Consider the following 22,010-nt stretch of genomic DNA (forward strand, 5'->3'; position numbering starts at 1 on the left):
CTTTTTCGTGTGTGTCGCATAGTGACAGTGTGTGTTTACTGCTCAGTTGCTGTTCACATACTCTTAAACGTGCTAACTGTGAACATATTATATATCAATGTTAAAATGCTAGCTAACCAGTTGTTAAAGAATGGGTTCAAGTCTATCTTTTACTACATTACTCACAGTGAAATGCTTAAATTGAAAGCCTCAATGGCCACTGTAATCATTCCTCCTGTCCATACTGGCCTCAAAGACTAAACTCAACTACTTTAAATCCACAGTCCTCATTTTGTGCATCAGGTGAAGCTAATATGAGGCTTCGACAGTCTGAGTAAGACAATCAAGTGGGTCTCTTCCACAGTTTATCTTTTAAGTACACAATTCCAGCTTGTTACTATTTCTTGTGGCTCAGAATGGAAACACTGTCCATGGAAGTACAAAGAGATTTTTATACCAAAAACACTTTAACTTCACTTGATTTGTCTAACTCAGTCTGCCTCATATTATCTCCAGCTAAACCTTAGAATGCATTTTTGCACAGAGCGAGAACTGGAATTTGTCCCCATGACACAAAGAAATAGCTTTAGTAAGGTAAGATAAACCTTTAAATGCACATGAGCATGTCAGTATTGTATTAGGACCGAACGAAAAAAATACAAACCTGTGTTTTAACATTTTCTACATAACATCCAATAGTTGAACATGCTAACTGTAGGTGTTATTATCAAGCATATTAGCATGTAAACATTAGCAAGTAGCTGAAAGCTAAGTTTGTTTGACTTCATTCATTCAGTTTTACAGTGTATTCATGTTAGCTGGCTTCTGTTTGGAAGCAGGGCTTATTTTGTGTGTTTTGCCTTAATCAGTAGTGAGTGATGCACCATCCCACAACATAATTTCCAGTTGACACAGGAGGGGTGGTATTGGTTGCCAGGAGCAGTTTACATAATGTTTGATCATATTGATTAAACAAAAATGGCAATGTTTAGGTGTTGCCATTTTTGTGGCCATTTTTCTGTCACTATTTTTCATGGATGTAGTCAAACAGCTAGCTATGTATAAGATGATGTTCCCTTTTTTAATCCCACCTACAAAGCTCTGATTGGTTTATTGTTTTTTTTTTTTTTAACTGAGCCCAACCTAAGACCTCCTTGAGCAAATCTATCTATCTATCTATCTATCTATCTATCTATCTATCTATCTATCTATCTATCTATCTATCTATCTATCTATCTATCTATCTCTCTATCTCTCTATCTCTTTCTGTATTTTCTGTCTGTCTCTCTGTCTGCTTCCCAGTATATTCCCTGGTCTCTCTCTCTCTCTCTCTCTCTCTGTCTATAGTTAGACCTGCTGATGGGAAGAAAGGTGAATCTCCACCTTCTTTTACTAGAAACAGCCTTCTAAAATGCTGTGAGTGTGTGTGTGTGTGTTCAGGAGTCGCCCTGTGGTTGCTGAGGATGCTGGGGGGTTTCTCAGGGGAACAGTTGCCATAGAAACGGGGACCGGTCAGTGTTGTGTTACCACAGCAGTACCGCAGGCGGGGGAGGTGGGGGAGTGATGGACCGGTGACCTCAGGGGACGAGGGAGGATGGCGGGGGGAGGGAACAGAGAGAGAGAGAGTTAGAGCGAGGTTAAAGGGTCATTGAATTTGATCTGTGTGCAGCACAGCAGGACTGGAACAGACAGAAAGATGACTCCTGCTGGTCCTGGAAATCCTGGAATAATATGGGGACATCAGGGAATGTGTTGTATCCTCTGGAGAAGTCCTTTGAACCTGAACCTGTGCTTGGATCTGTCTGTTGTTAAACACCGTCTATCCACATATGTTGAAATCAAAATCCAACCTATTTCCTTCCTTCCTATAAAACAGGGTGTGTCTACATTTTCTGGTCTAGGATTCTGTGTTTTGGTACCAAATTCTCCTGACCCCCTCCCAGCACTAGTGGCAGTAACAAGGCTCAGAGGTTTGGATTTGATGTCAAAAATGTTGCTTCTGTTTCACTAAGTACTGTGGCTGCAGTGCACAGGGATCCAAAGAATTTATTAAGAGGGTGACAAATATTTTTTCTATCATTCAATATTCAAATCGGGTCTCCCTTACAATAAGAGCATGCCCACAGTAAATCCAGATAAATATGAAAACTCTGTCCACCACATTAACATTTTTTTTCATCAATACTAACATTCCCAGTTGGTTTTTTAACTCAGAATTTACACGGGAATGTGGTGCCAGTGGTATATAAGCACTGCTGAAGTGTCCATACGTTTAATCCATGTTGATCATGAGAGATATATAGTAGTTTATAAGTTCACAACATATGCACAACAGGAAATTTGTGTGATTTTAATCACAGCCTGTGGAGATTCCACTTCACCAAGCACCCCAGAGAAAAGTTGAGTCATATTGGGTGACCTTGTAGCACAACACCATGTCTACACAGGAGGTGTAGCGTGAGCAGCAGCAGCAGCAACTTTGGTCCTCCGTCTGTGTCTATACAGGATGCCTTCAGGCACATCGTTGAGTAGGTCACCTCCGTTTTGGCGGTGCTCAGAGCCTAACATGCAATTACTGTCGTTATGATAGTAAAACATAGGAAAATTAGACTTGAAGCGTTAAAATACGTTTTGGGTCGTGTTTACGCCTGTATAACATGAGCTGTTATGCAGCCAGTGTAGACAGCTGTGTTGTTTAAAATAGAAGTGCATCAGGTCTATCAAACGCATGTGAAGTGACTGAAATATGCATCTAAAACACCACAATAGTTAAAATGCTTAACACAACACTGCAAAGTCCATGGTTCAATTACAGCTGGGGACTTCTGTTGCACGCCATACCCCTCTCTCTCCCCATGTTTCCTGTCTCTCTTTAATGTGTGACTGTCAAATCAAACGCCACAGAGATAATCCTCAAAAACTTACATTATGGACAGTTTTATATTACACTAAAGCAATGAAAATACACCTTAGTCTCAAAGAGTAAAACTTCGCATTAGTGCAGTGGTTTCTAAATTGGGGGCCTGGTGAAGGCTGAATAAATACCACAGATTCACACTTTAGAGAAATAACTGCAAAGTAAATGTTAAACAGCTATTTTAAGAAGGTGTGAATGGAAGGCTAAAACTGAGAGAAAAGGTGTTTATAAAATGTGCATGGACATGGTCTAAATGTGTGGACCTGGTTTGAGCCCTGCAGCAGCATCTTAAAGAAATCTTAGCACTTTTCAAAGAGACCTTTTTGAATGGTTTTTTTTGTTTGTTTAGTGTGTGAGCTGTTTGGGAGAAATTCAATTCTGTCAGAGTGGACCTCACTCTGCTCCCTGTATTTATTTGTTGGTGTGTCACTCTTTTCAGTCTGCACAGAGTTTAAGTGAGTTAAGTGAGTCCTCCAGCTGTCTGGAGGAAGATGGGGGAGAGATGAAAACATGAGCAGAGAACGAATGAAGGTAGAAGAGATCTGTTTGAGTTCAATGTTAAAACTTCCATATCAAAGTCAGTCGCAGCTTTTTGGTTTTTCAGTGTAAAATAAACATAACATTGTCATAATATACTGCACTGTACAACACGTGTCACACACTCCACATGGGATGAGTGTAACATAAGTGGAGTGATTGGTCTTATTTGACACTGTTGCCACATCTAATAGTCCTTTTGAGCGTCTCTCTCTCTCTCTCAACTCCTCCTCTTCAGCACCAGAGTGGTTGGCGTTGGAGGGGAATACACCTGTATTTATCCATTAGCTTTTAGTGGAGAGGAAATGTCACCGAGGCAGTGACAGAGCCTCACTGTCGCAGCATGGGGCCGACCAGACAACACACAGACACACACACACACACACACACACACAAACAGCAGTGGCCATGGCTGACCTTTCAGCTCTCCTGGAAGTGTTTAAAAGGTTTTAACACAAAGGAAACAGGGTGAGCTGGAGTTGTTAACCGGCACTCAGAGGGAGAGAGGGATATATAGAAACTGTCCACACCAACTCCATCATCACTGCTGTGTGTCTAATTATCTGTTTTTCACCTTAAAGGAACAGTTCGACGTTTTGGAAAATGCGTGTATTCACTTTCTTTAGAATGAGATAAGAGGATCGATACCGCTGGAGTCAGGACGTGGTTAGCCTAGCTTAGCGTAAAAAACTGGAAGCAGGAGGAAACAGCTAGCCTGACTGTCCAAAGTTTAAAAAATACGCCTACCATCTTCTCTAAAGCTCACCAATCAGTCAACACAGCACAATTTCTTTGCAAACAGCCAGGTGCAGCGATCATCTCTGGCGGCCCCCGCTAGCCAGACAAGCTGCACAGAAGTACGAACAAACAATTAAACATGAGCGTGAAGCTTTAATCTTTGGGGTGGAAGACTTCCGGAGCTGCAGGAGGGAGAGGGAGCGGTGGAAGCCCAGGAGAGAGTGTGCAAGCCTGGGCGGGGAGAAAGAGTCAACCTCAACACACTCATATTCCCACACACTTGATTAAACAAAGCCTCTATCATTGTTCTCACTCAAACACACATGAACACACACAGTTTTAAGGGTCAAACTGTGTGTGTGTGTGTGTGTGTGTGTGTGAGGCAGCTGTTTCTTTGATCACTCAACAGCAGTCACCATTTCCTTTCTCTCTCCTCTGCTTTTAGTTGACCTCGATCGTCCAGTCCTGTCTGTTTTTTTCCCCTCATCAACCTGCTGCTGCTCAAGCTTCACCTCCTCTTCCTCACCTTTTTTCTTTTAACATCTGTCCCTTCATCACCTCTGCTCCTCTTCCTCTTCTTGTCCTTTTTCTTCACTGCCTCCTCTTCACCTTTCTTGCTCTTTCTCCTTCTCCTTCTTTGTTTTTTGTTCTTTTTTTCCTCTCTCCTCTTCATCTTTCCTACCCCTTCCCCCCTTCCTTTCCTCTTTTTATTTCCTTCTTTCCCTCTTTGCTGGGTGGATGGAGGTGAAGTTGAGGTGGAAAATTGATTATAAATAAAAACGTAATAGAAATAGCAGACATTAAAAAGGTAGGAGGTTTTCCTGCTTGCTGTAAATAAATAGAAAAATAAGAAAATACGGGATAAATATCTAAAATGCGTGTGTCTAAATGGTGAAAATCCAAACAAGAATAACTGGAAAATAATACAAGAATAAATAATACAAATGCTAAAAAGAAAACTGGCCCACATCATCTTATATAAAAAAACATGAAATAAAAATGGCCCGTCCATCATCATATCAATCTTTAATCAATTCTTATCAATTCTTAAATTTACTGAGCAAAAAAGCACTGAAAAGAAACAAATTCCTAAAATGAAGAAGAAGTGGGAAGGAAGTGTGTGTTTTAAGCAGAGGAGGAGAGAGAGCAACAGAAAGAGGAGGAGGAGGAGGAGGAAGGAGGAGGAGGTCCTGGAGGTTAACAAGGCATGCTGGGAGCTATGTGTCATGGCTGACATGACAAGCTTGACCTTGGAGCAGGGCAGAACGCCTCCTTCCCCTCCCCCTCCTCCACTCCACCCTGTCATCCACCCCTTTTCCACCGAGCTCCATCTCTTCCTTTCCTTCCTCGGCTCCTGTATCTCTTACTCATTCCCCCTCGAGCGGGACAGTTGAGTTATAGATTATAGGCCTGGCCAGTGTCTTTAAGTAGGCAGGTGTAAAGTAAGGGAGTGGAGGGATGGGAGTGTAGCTCATGCAACTCTCATGCAGGAAACCAGAGCTAGCGTTCTGTCACAGACCTGCAATTAATGTTTCCTTTGTTTGTTTGTTTTTTTAACCCTAACCACAGTCTTTTCTTAACCTTAACCAAGTGTTTAGTTGCCTAACCATACCTTAACCATAGTTTAACCTAATCCAGGTTAATATCAACATTCTTGTCAGAATGGCTAATTTTGAGATCTAAGACCTGCATTCACGTCCTGTTAGGTTTCCGTCCTTGTTGATTTGGCGACACCTGCTATTACCATGGTAACAGCAAATGTATATTAATGTTATTTAACACTGTTTTGTTGAACAGCAACAGAAACTGGTGTATCTGTTTACAGTGCAGCAAAACAAACTTAACTGCAATCTGCTGCACACAGTGTACCAGTATGTCACAGTAAAGTTTGTTACCTCGCTGAGGAGTTGCAGGTGTGCAGCCTGCAGCTCTTTGTCTCACAGCTCACAGTGGCTGCTGCTTCTTGTTTCATTACTCCCTCACAAAAATTTAAAATGATCCACTGATGGAAAAAAAAAAAAAAAATGCCGAAAATGCCTTGTTTTGTTTTTTGGACACATTTTGTTCATTCCTGTGTGGCTGCTTTACAATAAAAGCCGCCCTGTTTAGCCAGTTGAATGCTTTCAACGTGAATCCGCTGCTGCAGGATGTTCCGTTTGCTTTAGCAGTAACTTAATTCAGCCCTCGCACTGTTTAAAGCGAGGAAACAGTGAGGCTGACATAAATAAGATAAAATTACATGCATGCATCGTTTTCCTGTGAATCCTTTGTGCTCAAGTAGTATCTGAATCCATCATGGGAATGGCATACACTGCATATAGAGGGATAATTACTGAATTTACATACATTTAAGTGCTGTTGCAGAAAGAATGCTCACCTTAAATAGTATCACATGATGGCATGTATAAACCATGTTTTGTTTGTACATGTATAGATGGTAGATTATCATTTTGATACCATGTAGCTGTTACTTTGCAGTTCTTTGTTGCGTGTTATAATTCTGATCCTCTGCATTGTCATCCTGCTATTGGTACTTCTGTATATATGTAATTTAGCCTATTGCATGTCTGTCCTTCCTAACTTATGATTTTGGACTGGACAAATAAAGCTGACATGACAAGATACAGACTGGGTGAACACAGTGACATCTGGAATGCATCTATAGTACAATTGATTTTTCTTTCATATTCTGTTGTTTTGCTTCGGCACTAAACACTGTTGTGTTTCATGTAAACTAAAACTGAACGTGGAGAGAGAGAGAGCGAGAGAGAGAGAGCTCTGTTTATGCAGAAACATCAGTTGGGCTTTTCATCCAATCAAAGCGTATCATTAATTATGTTTTAATTAAGTCCAATTAAGTTTTTATCAACGTAACGTATGAGACGGATAATCAACAACCTGGCTGTGTATCAGCCCTCTGTCAGTGTGTGTGAGTGAGTGAGTGAGTGTGTGAAAGAGAGAGAAAGAGAAAATAGAGAGAGAGAGTGATAGAAAGCAGTGCAGAGTCATTATGTTGAGCTGTCAGCAGTGTGTGTGAACAGGTTAATTGGAACATGAAGCACAATGTTAACCGGGATTAATCAATGTAATTACACAGTGTAATTACAATTTTTTTTTATTGGCTACCCTTATGAACTCATGTGATGTTTGTATTATTATTCCTATCTTTGTGGATTTTTTTACCCAAATTATATAATTTTCCTTTTTTTTGTTGTTTTTGTTTGAGCTTTTTTGGGCTGCTTTTTTATTTTCCTACACAGAGAAAGACTGTAATGAGGGAGCATGGGAGTGTGTGCACGCATGTGTGTAATTCATTAATTAGGCTGTTTTCCCAGAGATTAGCCCAGCATCGGCTCTGTTACCTTTAGTTGCTTCATTCATTAGCACAGCATCATTCATTAGCCTGGCTGCTAATGAAAAGCCACTCTTAATTGGCAATGGAGAGATAAGGGCTAAATGAAAACACTAAATATAGAGAGGGCAGCTGTGCATGTGTGTGTGTGTATTTCCATTAATTCTCCAGATAACAAGGAGGCCCAATAAACCTTTATTAGCTACTTAACCGGGGCAGTTAGCCTGATAATCAGGATCAACGCAAAAACCTGGTGTGATGAGCTAATAACACACACACACTATAACATGATTACTGCTAATCCTGGTGCTCGGCGTGTTTCCTGTGACAATACAGGCTGATATTTAATATTAACTAAAATATTTGTCTCTCTCTCTCTCTCTCTCCTTAGCCGGGACGACCACTGAACCCTCCCCTCCAGCCCCTCCCCCTCCTGAGGCTCAGCCAATAGAAACCAAGGCTCCTGAGGAGGAAATAGACGTCACGGATGACGACATCACTGCAGGTAGGGACAAAAGTACAATATTAAAAAAAAAAGCCTCATTAAATTGTTGGATTTTTTTTGTTAAGACTTAGCAGGTGCAACTTTTTTGTACTGGAATTTCGACTTTCGAACACATTTTTCTTAATTATTCCTATAAATTAGATATTTGATATTAAGACGTGTGATGTCAGACCACATATATGAATTGGTACAACTGGGTCTGGTCTTGATGAGTAATTGTCATTATAGGAAGGTCAGCGTAGTGATGTACATCACACAAGTTGGGATAGATGGCGAGTTATTGTTGGTCAAGGTCCAACATTTAGTCTGTCATGTCTCTCAGCCAAGTCACGGAAGCAATATATGACTGTATGATCACCTAACCTGCCACAGTGATCAAATATCATGTCTGATTCCAACATCGATGACAACACACTGGCATTTACCAAAGAAACTAACTGCCTGCTCGGCTGCAACACAGGTACCCACACAGAGACTCTCTCAAAGGGGCTTAAGTTGAGGTCAAAAGTTTACACACACTTGTAAGGGCTATTAAGTCAAGGTAGTTTGGGGATTTCAACCATTTTTGGAACTGTTCTCTTTCTGTGACTGAGTGATTGGGAAATCTGGACTTATTGTACAGTAAGTAAATGTACATAACTGATTATATTCTGTGCAGCACTTGTTTTTAAATATGCTCTATAAATATATGTGACTTGGCTTGACTTTATTTATACATTTACTGTGGATCTTATGGAAATCTGATGGGTTAAAATATGCATAGAAATCCACAGAATATCAAAGAAATATAATAGAAATTCAAAAATATATAAATGAATAAATAAACAAATAAATAAATATCTTATGAGATTGCCTCTTGACTTCCCATCAGCGGTAGTGATTTACTGGTATCTTATCTACGCTGGTTATAAATAGGACATGCTTGACTGCACACATTAGATTGAGCCACTAATATCACAATGGAAAGGTCCAAAGAGCTCAGTACAGCACATAATAGATTTACACAAATCAGGAATGTCACTTGGGGCCATCTCAAAGCAACTTTAAGCCCCAAGATCATCAGTGCAAACAATTGTGTATATAATGTGGAAACTTGAAGCCTCTAGTGGACGTGTACTAAGAATGGACTTTTCGGGAAATAAGGAGACATTTTGTGTCCATCAGAAAACTTCAGAAATGAAATATATTTATGCATTTACAGATTCTGGAATTTTTAATGAGGGAGAAGGAGCGGGTGTCATTTTAAGGATTTTAACAAGATAATTGGACTTGTTTGTGGAAGAAACATATCAGATAAATGATTATTCAAAGCAGTATTTTATATACATCTTAAAACATGTCTTTATGGGATCTTTAAGCTTTTAGAATGACCTTCCCAACGTCTTCATCTTAAATATGTAGACTGCCTTGAAAACAAACAAAGCAAATTTGGTTGAACCAAATTCTGCCACGGTGAGTGGTCAAAGATTCAACCAAAATTCTGCCAGAAGCTCATTAATGGCTGCAAAAAGCAGCTGATTGAAGTAAACACAGCTGAGGGACGTGCAACCAAATACTGGCTGTGCTCTATGTATCATTTTCACCCATTACATTTTGTTATATTTTCAGAAGCCACACAAGGAATTATTTACAGAAACCACATCTTTGATTTTTTTTTGTGTGATAAAGGAAGACATTCTGTCATTCTGTTACAAAAACACTACAGAAATAATTGTAGTCCCTCCCTTCCCTACTCCTGCTGGAAGGGAGGGTCCTACCAGAGGATGTACTTGCTCTTTAAGGGTATTCCTGGTATAAAATGAAGGGATTATTTTCCCCAGTGACCTGTGGAGCCTCATCTGGTTTGATATAAAAAATATTAAAGAGTCATTTATCATTTATGTGCTGATGAATTCAGGTGTTTTGCTCTGGTGACTATGAATGTAGGTTTAGCATAGTGTGTGTGTGTGTGTGTGTTGTGTGTGTGGGGGGGGGTTTCTTTTTGATGCCACACAGCCCACGTGTAATGCCAATGTACTGTGACCTGCATGGTGTTAAAAGCAGTTTGGTGTTTAGTGCGCACACATGCTCCCTTTCTCACACACACACACACACACACACAGTCTCTCTCTCTCTCTCTCTCTCTCTCTCTCTCTCTCTCTCTCTCTCTCTCTCTCTCTCTCTCTCTCTCTCTCTCTCTCTCTCTCTCTCTGTCTCTATCTCTATCTATCTCTTACACACACATACACTCACACAGAAAGGTGAGAAGCACTTCTCCCCAGGAAACGACTGACACCTGCAGCACAGGTAGAAACCACACACACACACACACACACACACTTTTCCAGTCCATTTATCTTTTGTCACATTTCCTCGGATGCTTAGTTGTGACAGACCGACTGGTTGATCAGCCTGGTGGATCTTCTCTAGTAGCTTGTGACTCCACTCACACAAAAAGCCTTTTTTTTTTTAAAGGACCAGTGTGCAGGATTTAGTGACATCTAGTGGGGAGGTTGCAGATTGCAACCAACTGAACACCCCTCCCCCTCCCCTGCAAAGCGTGAAGGAGAAACTGCGGTGGCCGCGAAACTTGCGAAAGCCAGTGTTTGGTTTGTCTGTTCTGGACTACTGTAGAAACATGGCCTGTGGAAGAGGACCTGCTCGCTGTGTAGATATAAAAGACTCATTCTAAGGTAATAAAAACACAATGATTCTTATTTTCAGGTCATTATACACTAATTAAATCATACTTATGAATATTATATTCCATTTCTACCAAGTCTGTTCTGCTAGATGTCACTAAATTCTACACACTGCACCTTTAAATTGTACATTTACAACAGAATAAAATGACCAAAATTATTATATCCTTAAAAAATGGCTCTACGAGTCTCTTACTGTGACTTCCACCCACACAGCGTCCTTCCTTCCTCCTCCCTTCACCCCTCTCTCAGACCAGTCAATATCTCAGACGTGTCTGACAATTTATCATTTCTCACAGCTCATTTTTCTCCTATTGACAGCAGTGTTTTTTTTCATTCCGTCTCTGCAGTATTAAATCTGTTAGCAGACGCCTCAAACACAGCAGAGTCTGAATCTTATCTACTGTGGAGGAAAAAAACGCATTGAGTTTAAAAACTTCTGCTCTCCCTCTTCGTTTCACTTCCTTCTCTCCTCTCGCTATTGTGTGAACTCCTCCTGTTCAATCCATTAAAAAAAATCACAAACGAGAATGTATTGTAGTGGAAGACATTTCTGTTTGTATCTCAATTTGTAGACGAAGAAACAGCATTTCAATTAGAGATGTGTTAACAACAAAGTCAGAACTTTCAACAATTATTTTCTTTATCAATTTAATCTATTATTAGTTGTTTTTTTTTGATTAAACAAATAATAGTTTAGCTTATAAAATGCAAGAAGATGGTGAAAAATGTCTTGTTTTGTCTGACCAACAGTCCAAACCCAAAGACATTCAGTTTACAGTGATATAAAACTGCAAATCTTCACACCAGAGAAGCTGGAGCCAGAGAATATTTGACAAATTGATTGATAATTGGCTTAAAAGATTAATAAATAAAATCAAAATAGTATAATCACCACACAGGATTTCTCCAAGGCATTGAAACAGTCAACACTGCCTCATGCAACATTTAACTAAAGTAAGAATTACTGAGACAAAAAGTTGATTGATTAGTTGATCAACAGAAAGTTAATATACAGTTTTCATAATCAGTTAATCATTTGAAGTCATTTATCAAGAAAAAAAGTGAAACATTCTCTGGTCGCAGCTTCTCAAATATGAGGCTTTGCTGCTTGTTTGTGTTTTGTGTCACTAAATGAAATATCCTTGGATTGTGGACTGAGTCACAAGAGGTAATTTGAGGATGTCACCTTGGGCTCTGGGAATTTGTGATGGACATTTTTTTAAAAAATCTTTTCTGATCAACAAATGAAACAAATCAAAAGAGAAACAAAAGACACAGAGAGACAGACTGAGATACTGTCAGAGAGGAAGTGTGACGCCTGACAGCTGTGCTCAGCAGTCGAGCTCATCAGATAATCACATTACAGCTCAGTTAAAGGATAGTTTCAGACTTTTTCAAGCCTATATTAATACAACACTCGTGTCATATGTACATGGAAGGAGTTGCTGGTTGCTGTAATTGTTCTACTCTCTATAGAAAAAAAGAGAAAGGGTAAGGGAAGGAGAGGAAAACCATAAAATGAGGAGGGAAGGAAGAGGAGGGAAAAACATAACAGGAGTGGACTGGAGAAAGGTGGAGGGGAAGAAAAGAGAGGAAAGAGGAGAAGAAAGGGGGGGGGCAAGGAGAAGAGAAGAGAAGAGGAGAAGAGAAGAAAGGGGGGGCAAGGAGAAGAGAAGAGGGAAAAAGGAGAGGGAAAGAGGAGAGGAATCAAAAGAGGAGACAAAGGAAAAAAGAGATGTCAACATCCATACATTCACTTGGCTTCAGGCTGTTACCACAGCGATAGACCCATCACCTTAGTCTACTGTCTCCCCTCGTCTCTCTCGCCCTCTCTCACACACACACACACACACACAGAGTTCAGGATGTGCAGGTGACAACAGTTGTTGCTCGGTGCCACAGCTGCAAAACCTCCCAGACCAGAGCTCTCTCTCAAACACACACACACGCACAAACACAAACCTGTGTGTGTGTGTGTGTGCTGTAATTATGTCCCTAGCAGTGTCAGGGGATGTCATTAGGATCCATAGCACCCTCCTCCTACATACACACACATCTCTCTGTTTCTCGTTCTCTCTCTCTCTCTCTCTTTTTCACTCACACACACACACACACACACACTCTTACTTTAGTTCATTGGATCTCTATTGGCATGACATTTGACGGAAACACAACACAAAGAAAGTAAAGTAAATAATACATACGGTGAATAAATGTAAAACACTACTGATGTATAGTGCATTGAATAAAAACAAACTGATAAGTAAAGTGAGAAATACTCAGAATCAGACAAACAATATAGAGTAATTCAGTGTATTACAGTTTACAGACATGATTTATGATGAGTGGAAGTGTAACAATACCAAAAAACCCTTCAGTATGTTTTCCATACAGCAGGTAAAACAACATTTTTGTCATTTATTATGGAAAAATATAAATATTCAGTGGAAACTCATTGTTGGCATATGGTCAATAAGATAAGGACGATAAGAACAACAAACACAAATGTCAGTAAAGATGCCTGCACACTTCATCAGAAGTGCTTACCACTTTCTCACACTGGAATGCGTCCATTTCTGTAACCGCGGCAATTTCTGTAACTTTCTGAAAGTGCCACTTAGTGATCAGCCAGATGTGTGGAGGTAAGAAAGTAAGCAGGATTTGAACTTGAACTCTCTTATTTCACAGCTATTTCGCATGTGTACAACCAAGTGCAACACTATAAATGTTTTCCAGGAAAGACTGACTGAAAATGTGATCTGTTTAAATGAAAGCTATAAACACTTTTCGTCATACAAACTTTTCTAGTATAACCCAGTCCTGATGATATATCATTGTAACAAAAGTCAAGACTTCTGGTATTTTCAAGTTTTATACAGTAATGTAGCTCTCTGTAACCCTTGAGGTCCATCCATCCAGGGCAGTGGAAGATTTCTGAGTGACTGCAGCTTTGTCTTGTTTATCCCGGACAGGAACAACTGGTGATCACTGTCTGTACTTGTAAAATACTAGCACTGAAACAAGTAAATGATTAATGTATCAACAGCAAATTAACAGATTTTTTTTATAATCAATCGCTTAAGTCATTTATAAAGTAAAAATCTCAGAAATGCAAGAATTTCTGGCTTCTCTATTTTATAATATTGTCTGTTGAATATCTTTCGATTCTTTGGATTTGTTTGTATTTTGCACGTGTGTTTTGGACTGTTGTTCAGGCAAAAACATCAGTCACTGCAGTGTACTTTAATACAAAATATCCGCAGCCGCATTGAAACCTGATCATATTGGTGTGAGACAGTAATGTGGTCCTACACTAGAGGGAAGACTGCCTCCACAAACTGAGAGAGCATCTCATCTCTGCCTGTGATGGAGGGGGGGTGACCCTAGGGAGGTCAAAGGTCCCTGCTGGACACAGCCTCATCACCCCCTCTCTCACACACAGAAATATACACACACGCCCATTTTCTCTGTGCTGGCAGGCATTTTGTCTCCTTCAGGAGTCCTGCAGATGTCATCAGCTGATGCATTTTAGCCAACAAGATGCAAACTTCAACTGCAGATGGATACCTGTAATGCTCAGTGTATCTTCACAATATGATGATGAATATACTTAAAATTTATAGATTTTTGTTTATATTTACAGGACAAATTAATTTACAGATTTACTGATGTCTGATAAAATACATTCAGTTAAATAAAAATGTGATAATTATACATAATGAAGTCAATCATGCAGTACTATTGTTTTTAATTATATGTCAGTTCCTCTTCCTGTTAGACGGGAGGAAGGAAAGAAAGTAGTGATGAGAGAAATTAATGAAAAGGAAAATTTCTTTCTCAGCTCTTTCCTTCCTCTGCTTCCCTCTCTCATCCCTTATCCGTTATGAGGGGTCCACAGCAGCACAGATAGAGGTCAGAGGTCAAAGGTCAGGCTGACCCTCACCTCTTGGTGTCATTAGTCCAGTTGTGATTTGGTTAGCTGAAACGCTAGCCTCCCCGGCTAATCTAATATCAGAGCCTGGAGGTCGTTTGGGTCAGATCACATTTCTCTTCAGAACAGATTGAACTTACGGAGAGATGAATGTTCAGATCTGCGACTCCGAACGCTCTTGATTGTTTCTGATGATTGGGTTTCTGATGTTTTACACAGTGAGGGACCCAGCTGGTGTATGGGAATATTATTATATTACAGACAGAAGAGTGAAGTTATTGTCCAAACATTATAAATGTACTGGAATGTTATTTCTGGTGTCTTTGGTACAGAAACAGCACAGTACAGAACGGTGTAGTATGCTATGGTGCAGTATAGTGTGGCATAGTATTGAATGTTGTAGTGTAGTATGGTATATGATATGGTGTGATATGGCATTTAGGTTTTAGTATAGTATAGTGTAATATGTTTTGGTAATGCATAGTATGGTGTAGTGTGTGTTTTAGTATAGTTTTAATACAATATGCTTTGGTATTTTGTAGTATGGTGTGTTTTGGTATAATATATTACAGTATAGTATAATGTTTTGTTCCTAATAACTCCAGAATTTTCCTGAGGATTATCAAGTTTTTAAAATTTCTGTAACAACGTAGTCCAGTGATAGTTGTGGGTGCAAACATTAACTGCTAATTGCTAATCCTGCATATTTTTTATGGTGCAAATTCACCAAAATATAAACAAATTAAGGCAAAACAAATTCATTGTAGCCCAAAGCATAAATCACTGAATCCATGACACATTATACTACCTGTTTACATCCCTCAAATCATTATGGACATAACTATAGTAACCAAATTGTACGACATAATTATCCTCCAAATAGAAGTAAGACAAAGAATAATAATAGTGAAAAATCCATTATTTATAAGTTTTTCTTCTTGCAATATCACTTTTTTTGTTCCTCTCCTCTCACATCTGATCACAGTATGACACTCACATTCTCTCTGTCTCTGTCTCTCTCTCTCTCTCTCTCTCTCTCTCTCTCTCTCTCTCTCTCTCTCTCTCTCTCTCTCTCTCTCACACACACACACACACCTGTCTTATGGTTGAATGGACAGTGTGATAACGTGCACATGAAGGGGGGATGGGCAAAGTGTGTGTGATTGTGTGTGTGCGAGGGTTTATGAATGTGTCACAGAGATAAAGCGCTGGCCTTGGGGTTGAGTAAGTGTGTGTGTGTGTGTGTGTGTGTGTGTGTGTCTTACAGCCTGCTCATGGTCTGACCATGGATGTAGACAGAGTCATGGAGACGAATGGAAATGACTGACTGACTGACTGACTTACCAACTGGTTTTCTTGGTGACTGTCCAGAATGCCTGATTGGCTGTTTGATTTCTAACTGATTGAATTACAGTGTTGTGACTGGCTGATTGACTGGCATTTTTGCTAACTGGTTTAAAAGCAAGCTGATTGGCTGCTGAATTTTCCCAGTCACAGACAACAGTCACAGTCTGTCACAGACAGTTCACACTGTGTTGCTTTGACTGTATTGTTATTGTTTTTTGATTTTTCTGAGGTGCCAGCCAAAGTTATGAAGTAATTAAAGCCAGTTAAGTCAAAATAAAGAAGTGGTTATGGTCATTATTCACCAACACAAGATTGCTTTTTGACCAGGCAAGAACTGTATGAAATTTTTTAAAAAATGAGTGCGTGTTCGTATGTGAGAAAGAGTCCATATCTCAGTCTGTGTTGCACAGAGTGTCAAACTGACTTGACTTGAACGCACACTACCAAAGTTTACCATTCTGTGTAATAGCAACGGCAGGCACCGAACCATTAGGGGGATAACACAAGGAGAGATGGGTGGTGTTAAGATGTATCAGTGATGGAAATTGAGGTACAGGTGAACTGATTTAAAATACAATGTTGCAACTGATAGTCAGTCAGAGTGAGTCCTTGTGCTGTTTTGATGTGGACTTTTCAGGCCTGTGGGCAGATTCAGGTCTTAATACTGGTCACATTGATCAGGATGAAACTCAGTTTTCACCTTAGAAACTCAGATCCTCCACTGATCACACACTCTGCATAAAGTAGAAAACACAGTCTAATCGGCTTATATGGAAATGAGATGAAGAGAGCAAGAGAGACAGGAGACACAGTGGTACATCAACCTCGAGCCATAACATGTAAATGTGTGTCATTCCAATTCTGACACAGTGAGTGAGAGATTTTATTGTTTTATTGATGAGATCTTAAAGCCCCTGAAAACTTGGTTTCAGATCTTTCATATCTTTATAAAATTAAATATTCATTATCTAATAAACACCATCATTAAAGTTGGCAGAAAATCATCTGTAGTTATTATTAATAATTTAACAGTGGAAAAACTCATCAGGACAGTGTGGTTTGATCAGATTCGACTGACTGTGCTGGCAACACAAGCCAACAACCTCACAACTATCATCAGATTTGTATTTAATTGTTGCTAAATTCTGATTGGTGCACACAATTATGTGACATCACTTATTTCCAGCAGAGCCCCGCCATCTGACAAAAACAGAAATGCAAAAATCTATCCAAAACTTTTATAACGTTGGGAGAAAATAGTTTGGTCATGTAGAACTACTATTCATAGTAAGAGGATGATTTAGAAAATAGGTTCTCAGGGCTTACATCTATGTAAACTTGAACTGAAAAGGAGCTAAGAACTCCTTTTTGTGAGAAGCAAGCTCATAGTTAATCTATCAGTGTTTCTGTCTCGTCCATTATGTTACATTCACTCATTCTCCTCCTTTGAGTTTCCTCTATTTTAACTTTAGCAGTGATTCACTTCAGGAAAATGTTGAGTTCAAATGTTCTCAGATAATTTGTCTGTTCACCACAGAGATCTGCTTGTTGTGTGTAATCAGTTCGGATTAACAGGCAGACATCTTGAATTGATCTGATACTTGAGGCTCAACACAACAAACTATACAGCTGTCATCAAGCTTTCAGTTTTTTTCAGTCTTTTAAAGTAACATTCCTTGACATTTTTATATAAAAGATGGTTCTTCTCCTCAACCAATCTGTTATAAAACATAACATTGCTCAGATTCCTTTTTTTCAAAACAGAGAATTAGACTCTTTGAAAATCCCAAAGGGTACTGTGATTTTGATTGAAATACATTTGGAAGTACTGTTGTGAAAAGTCCCACCCTAATATTTGAATAATGTCTGTTCATTAAAATATTCAAAGAACACAGTAGTAAACAAAGGAGTAAATTACCAATGTAAATGCATCTATAACCTTGGTATTTGATATAACTTTGGTGATTGCTAGACATAGGATCTGATATAAATGTATTCCAAAACAATTGGTTCAACATTCAAACTGATTAAGGGTTAGAAATGTTCACCACATTTAAAAAGTGAAAAATCTTTTTTTATAGGTCGTCTCAACACTCAGTCATGGTTTGTAACCAGTGGAGGCTTATAGACCATATACTGTATATCTACTAGAGAGATACGTGGAGAAGGCTTTGGTGAGAGGAAACTAAGTGTGGAAACTAACACACTGCAACAAAAGCTAAACATTATGTTTATATACTGCTAAATTGCAACAGCAAACAGGTTTTAAATAGAACAGATTGGGTTTTTAATGAACATATCTGCAAAGTGCAAACTTATCTGCAAACTGATCACTGCCAAAGCATTTTGTTTGTTTGCAACTAAATGATGATTAACCTTTTCATGGTACTTTTCAGGCAGATTTTAAAAAAAAATGTATTTGGAAAAATCATTTAGTGGTACATAATCATCATTTCTATGAGACAGGTTTTTTAACTTGATGACAATTGCTCAACAGTTCTAATTGGTTATTAATCCACGTTTTACTTCAAGTACTAGTTCTGACAGGTCTCTTCCCTGAAACAACTTAATGTAGGAAAAAAAAGTACATAAACCTTTCCATATCAATATCTTCTTCAAGAATTTGTCTTCTTGATACAAAACAGTTTATTAGTTTTGCTTTTAATACCTTTTAATTTAAAACCTAGACAACAGTATTTTCAGTGTTATGGCTGTAATGTTCCACTTACCTTCTTAAAAAAGCAGTTTACAAGCTTCATAAAAACATATAATAGAAATATGAATAAGTACATGAACATAGTAATAGTGATACCTACTCATCCATGCTGAAGTATTTGATATGAAGGATTTCATTTTTCATTTCTGGTTGTAATTGATGCATTTATGTAACAAAGCCAGCATTGAAATATCTATCAAATTACACTGTATGTCTTTCATTCCTCATTTTCTTCAGTAGTTGTTCTGTAAGATGTTACTTTTTTTGTCCATTATCACCTTCCATAGTTCTCACCTGCCCCACTGTCCTCTCTGTCTGTCTGTTGGGACGGCCATTTTCTTTCCCCTCTCATTCTAAGTTGTGATGCTTTTCATTTGCTGAGGTTGAAATCTAATTCTGTCAGAAGGCTTTGATTCATCTGTGAGCGAGAGGAGAGTGTGACTAAGCTGTGGTGGCTGTAATAAAAATAATTCTTTCTTTATGAAGAAGTGGTGTGATGGAGGCCGTCCACTGTCTCTGCATTAGGGAAATTAACATCCAGAGCCATTTTTCAGACCGCTTCATTAACAGCATGAATCTGACAGCCGCAGAGTGCTGAAAATATTGGTTGTATTAAAAACCTGTCTGATCATAAATTAAACTGCAAAGTAAACACATAATTGATAATGGAGGATAAAGAAAAAGACCCCAGGCTTTCAATATTGCCAATCTATACCTTCATACAGTATTACTGAATCGTAATATAATAATAAGTGGAGCAGAGTTAATGTGATGGAGGGTTGAAGTCACTGTTTTTATACTGCATCTGTCCTGCATTCCTACTGTACTGAAACTTAGTACACAAGAAAAAAATAGATGAAATGTTAAGACTTATGAGTCATTCTTATTAAATTATGACTCTTTCAGTTGAAATGATAATGTACAGTCAAAATTATGATAAGAGGTCCAAATTTGAACTTGTATACTATCATTATTTATTTATAATTCTACTGTAATCAAACCATTTACAGTGTTTAATTTGCAGTAAGAAGAGAGTGTAATTTATAGAGCATCCACCATAGCGCTAAAAGTAGTTCCTCCCAGTTTATGTTATAGTAATGGAAAGTGTCGCCAAATTGTTACATGACCACATAGTAACAAAATGAATAAACATATTTTTGTGACATATAGTATGTGGATCCAGAAGCTTGGTGACGTAGTTATTATTCAGAGGGCTAGTTGGTAAACTATTGTAGCTAGCAAGTTAAGCAGTTGGCCAGCCAGCATGTTGGTTTTGTTGTCTACCATTGCTAGAGGTAGACATTCACAATAGCACTCTGAACTTTATTATCTGAGCACCACACAGGTTGCACTGTAAGTTATTTCATTGGTTGAAGAGTTACTGAAGTGGAGTAAAATCTCTCCAAGTGAGCAGGCTTGCTAACTGTTAGTTAGCAAGTTAGCAAGTCTGTTCAAAGATCAGTACTGATGACTTGCGATTGGTCAACAGTGCAAATTTGCATTTCAAAGGTCACCAAAGTTGAATTTGATGCTTCAAATTTGGTTGGATTAAATTCATCCCTATGAATGAATCCACTGATTGCAATGATTTCATTATCTTATTGATTTCATCACATAATTTCTTTGTTAAGTCCTGGTGAGATCCATCCTCAAGTCCATACAAACCTAAATCAATTCATATCTTAAATGAAAGTCTTTATTTCACCCATGGGAAAAATAAAAACAATTCTTATACCGTGAAATGAAGCATCCAAGCATGGAGCACACTCATGTTTTGATAATGTCAGAAGAGGTTTTTTAAACTTATATGGTGTTAGATCATGATGTAGGCCAAATCTTCTCTGGAAGTACAAATCAAAGGGTATTTGGGAAACCAGTGGCTGCCTGGAAGGAGGGAAATCAATCTAAAAATTGATTGATGATTTGTAAATTGATCAGCAGTGATGTAAACTCAACAGGGTATGTAGTTAAAGGACCAGTAAAACCAGCAGTTTGCGTCTGTCTGGTCTCCTTGTCTCACAAACTTGTATCCGGTTTGTTTGTGGTATCTCTTGCGGGCGCCCCCCATGACCCCGTACTCCCCCCCTCTCATACGGTGTAATTGAAGCGTTGTTTCCAGCGAGCGCAGATAGCTCCTCTGTCTGTGTCTTAAGACAGTAAAATACACTTAACCTTCAGATGGACTCGGGCCCGTTGGAAGGGCAGCGACCATTTCAGGACTCAAATCTTTTTTCTCTATCAACTTAATTGTGTTTTCAATTATTTCCCCAGATTTTCTGTCTCCTGACATTTGCTGTAAGGGCAACGTCTACCCCCCGACCCCCCCCCTCTTTACACAACACCAGCTCTCTTTTGTTTTATGGAACTTTTTCTTGATCCAGAGAAATGTATAGCTTTGTCTCAAAGCTTCAGGCTGCGGTGTTCAGAGTTAGCTTTCTCTTTGTCTTCATTAGTTCTTGTATATTCATTTTTTTTTTAACCTTTTTGACTGAATCTTTTCTCTCACAGCACTTTTCTGTCTGTCGTTCACTTTCTCCTCCTCCCTCCTTTCGTTCTCACATCAGTTTCCTGCTGGTATTGATCCCCCTCTCTTAGTCCCTGGTGATCAGGTTTTACCAGTCTCCCATTGATTACCAATGGAGGCAGAGCCAAGGTGCATGATGGGAAGATTGTGGGGCTGCAGCTTTAGAGGGGAGGTTTGGGAAGGTTATTGGTTTGATTTCCCCAACAGGGTTACTAAACAAACTGATATTTACTGTTTTTATCATCTTGGAAACATAAATATATGTACACACATCTCTCTCTATGTATATATTAGATATGCCCATACTGCAGTTAAGGCTGTGTGATAATTCATCTTATTCTATGACACAATAATTATGACTGATACTTATAATAATTTCTAATTATTTGTTAATAAATTTTACTGGAATGTATTGTGATAATCTGAGTGTATCATGATATGATTTTACAGAATTTCGTCAAAAATAGAATTAGAATTTTTTTGTTATTTTTAAATTTGATCATTCCATATATTGTAAACATATTGTTACAAATGTCAGTCTAATTTCAAGGATAACTGCAGTAGAGATGCAATGATTAGTTGATTCATTGATTAGTGGATTGATAGAAAATAAATCATCAACTATTTTAACAATCGATTCATCATTTTGAGTCACTTTTTAAGAAAAAGAAGCAAAAATTCTTTAGTAAATGTGAATATTTTCTGGTTTCTTTAGTCCTCTATGACAGTAAACTGAATATCTTTGGGTTGTGGACTGTTGGACTGTTTTCTGACATTTTA

The 22,010-nt window shown here is 38.7% G+C and overlaps 1 protein-coding gene across 3 annotated transcripts in view; it reads left to right on the top strand.

Moving 5' to 3' along the window:
- Positions 1-22,010, top strand: part of LOC121885419 (WD repeat-containing protein 7) — a 111,300-nt gene that overhangs the window by 47,134 nt on the left and 42,156 nt on the right. For all 3 annotated transcript variants that reach the window (XM_042394851.1, XM_042394853.1, XM_042394852.1), the window contains exon 22: positions 7,915-8,028. In XM_042394851.1, the coding sequence (XP_042250785.1) occupies positions 7,915-8,028 (114 nt within the window). The remainder of the gene's footprint in view (positions 1-7,914; positions 8,029-22,010) is intronic.

Source organism: Thunnus maccoyii, chromosome 19, assembly GCF_910596095.1.
Source record: "Thunnus maccoyii chromosome 19, fThuMac1.1, whole genome shotgun sequence".
In the NCBI taxonomy this organism is placed as follows: domain Eukaryota; kingdom Metazoa; phylum Chordata; class Actinopteri; order Scombriformes; family Scombridae; genus Thunnus; species Thunnus maccoyii.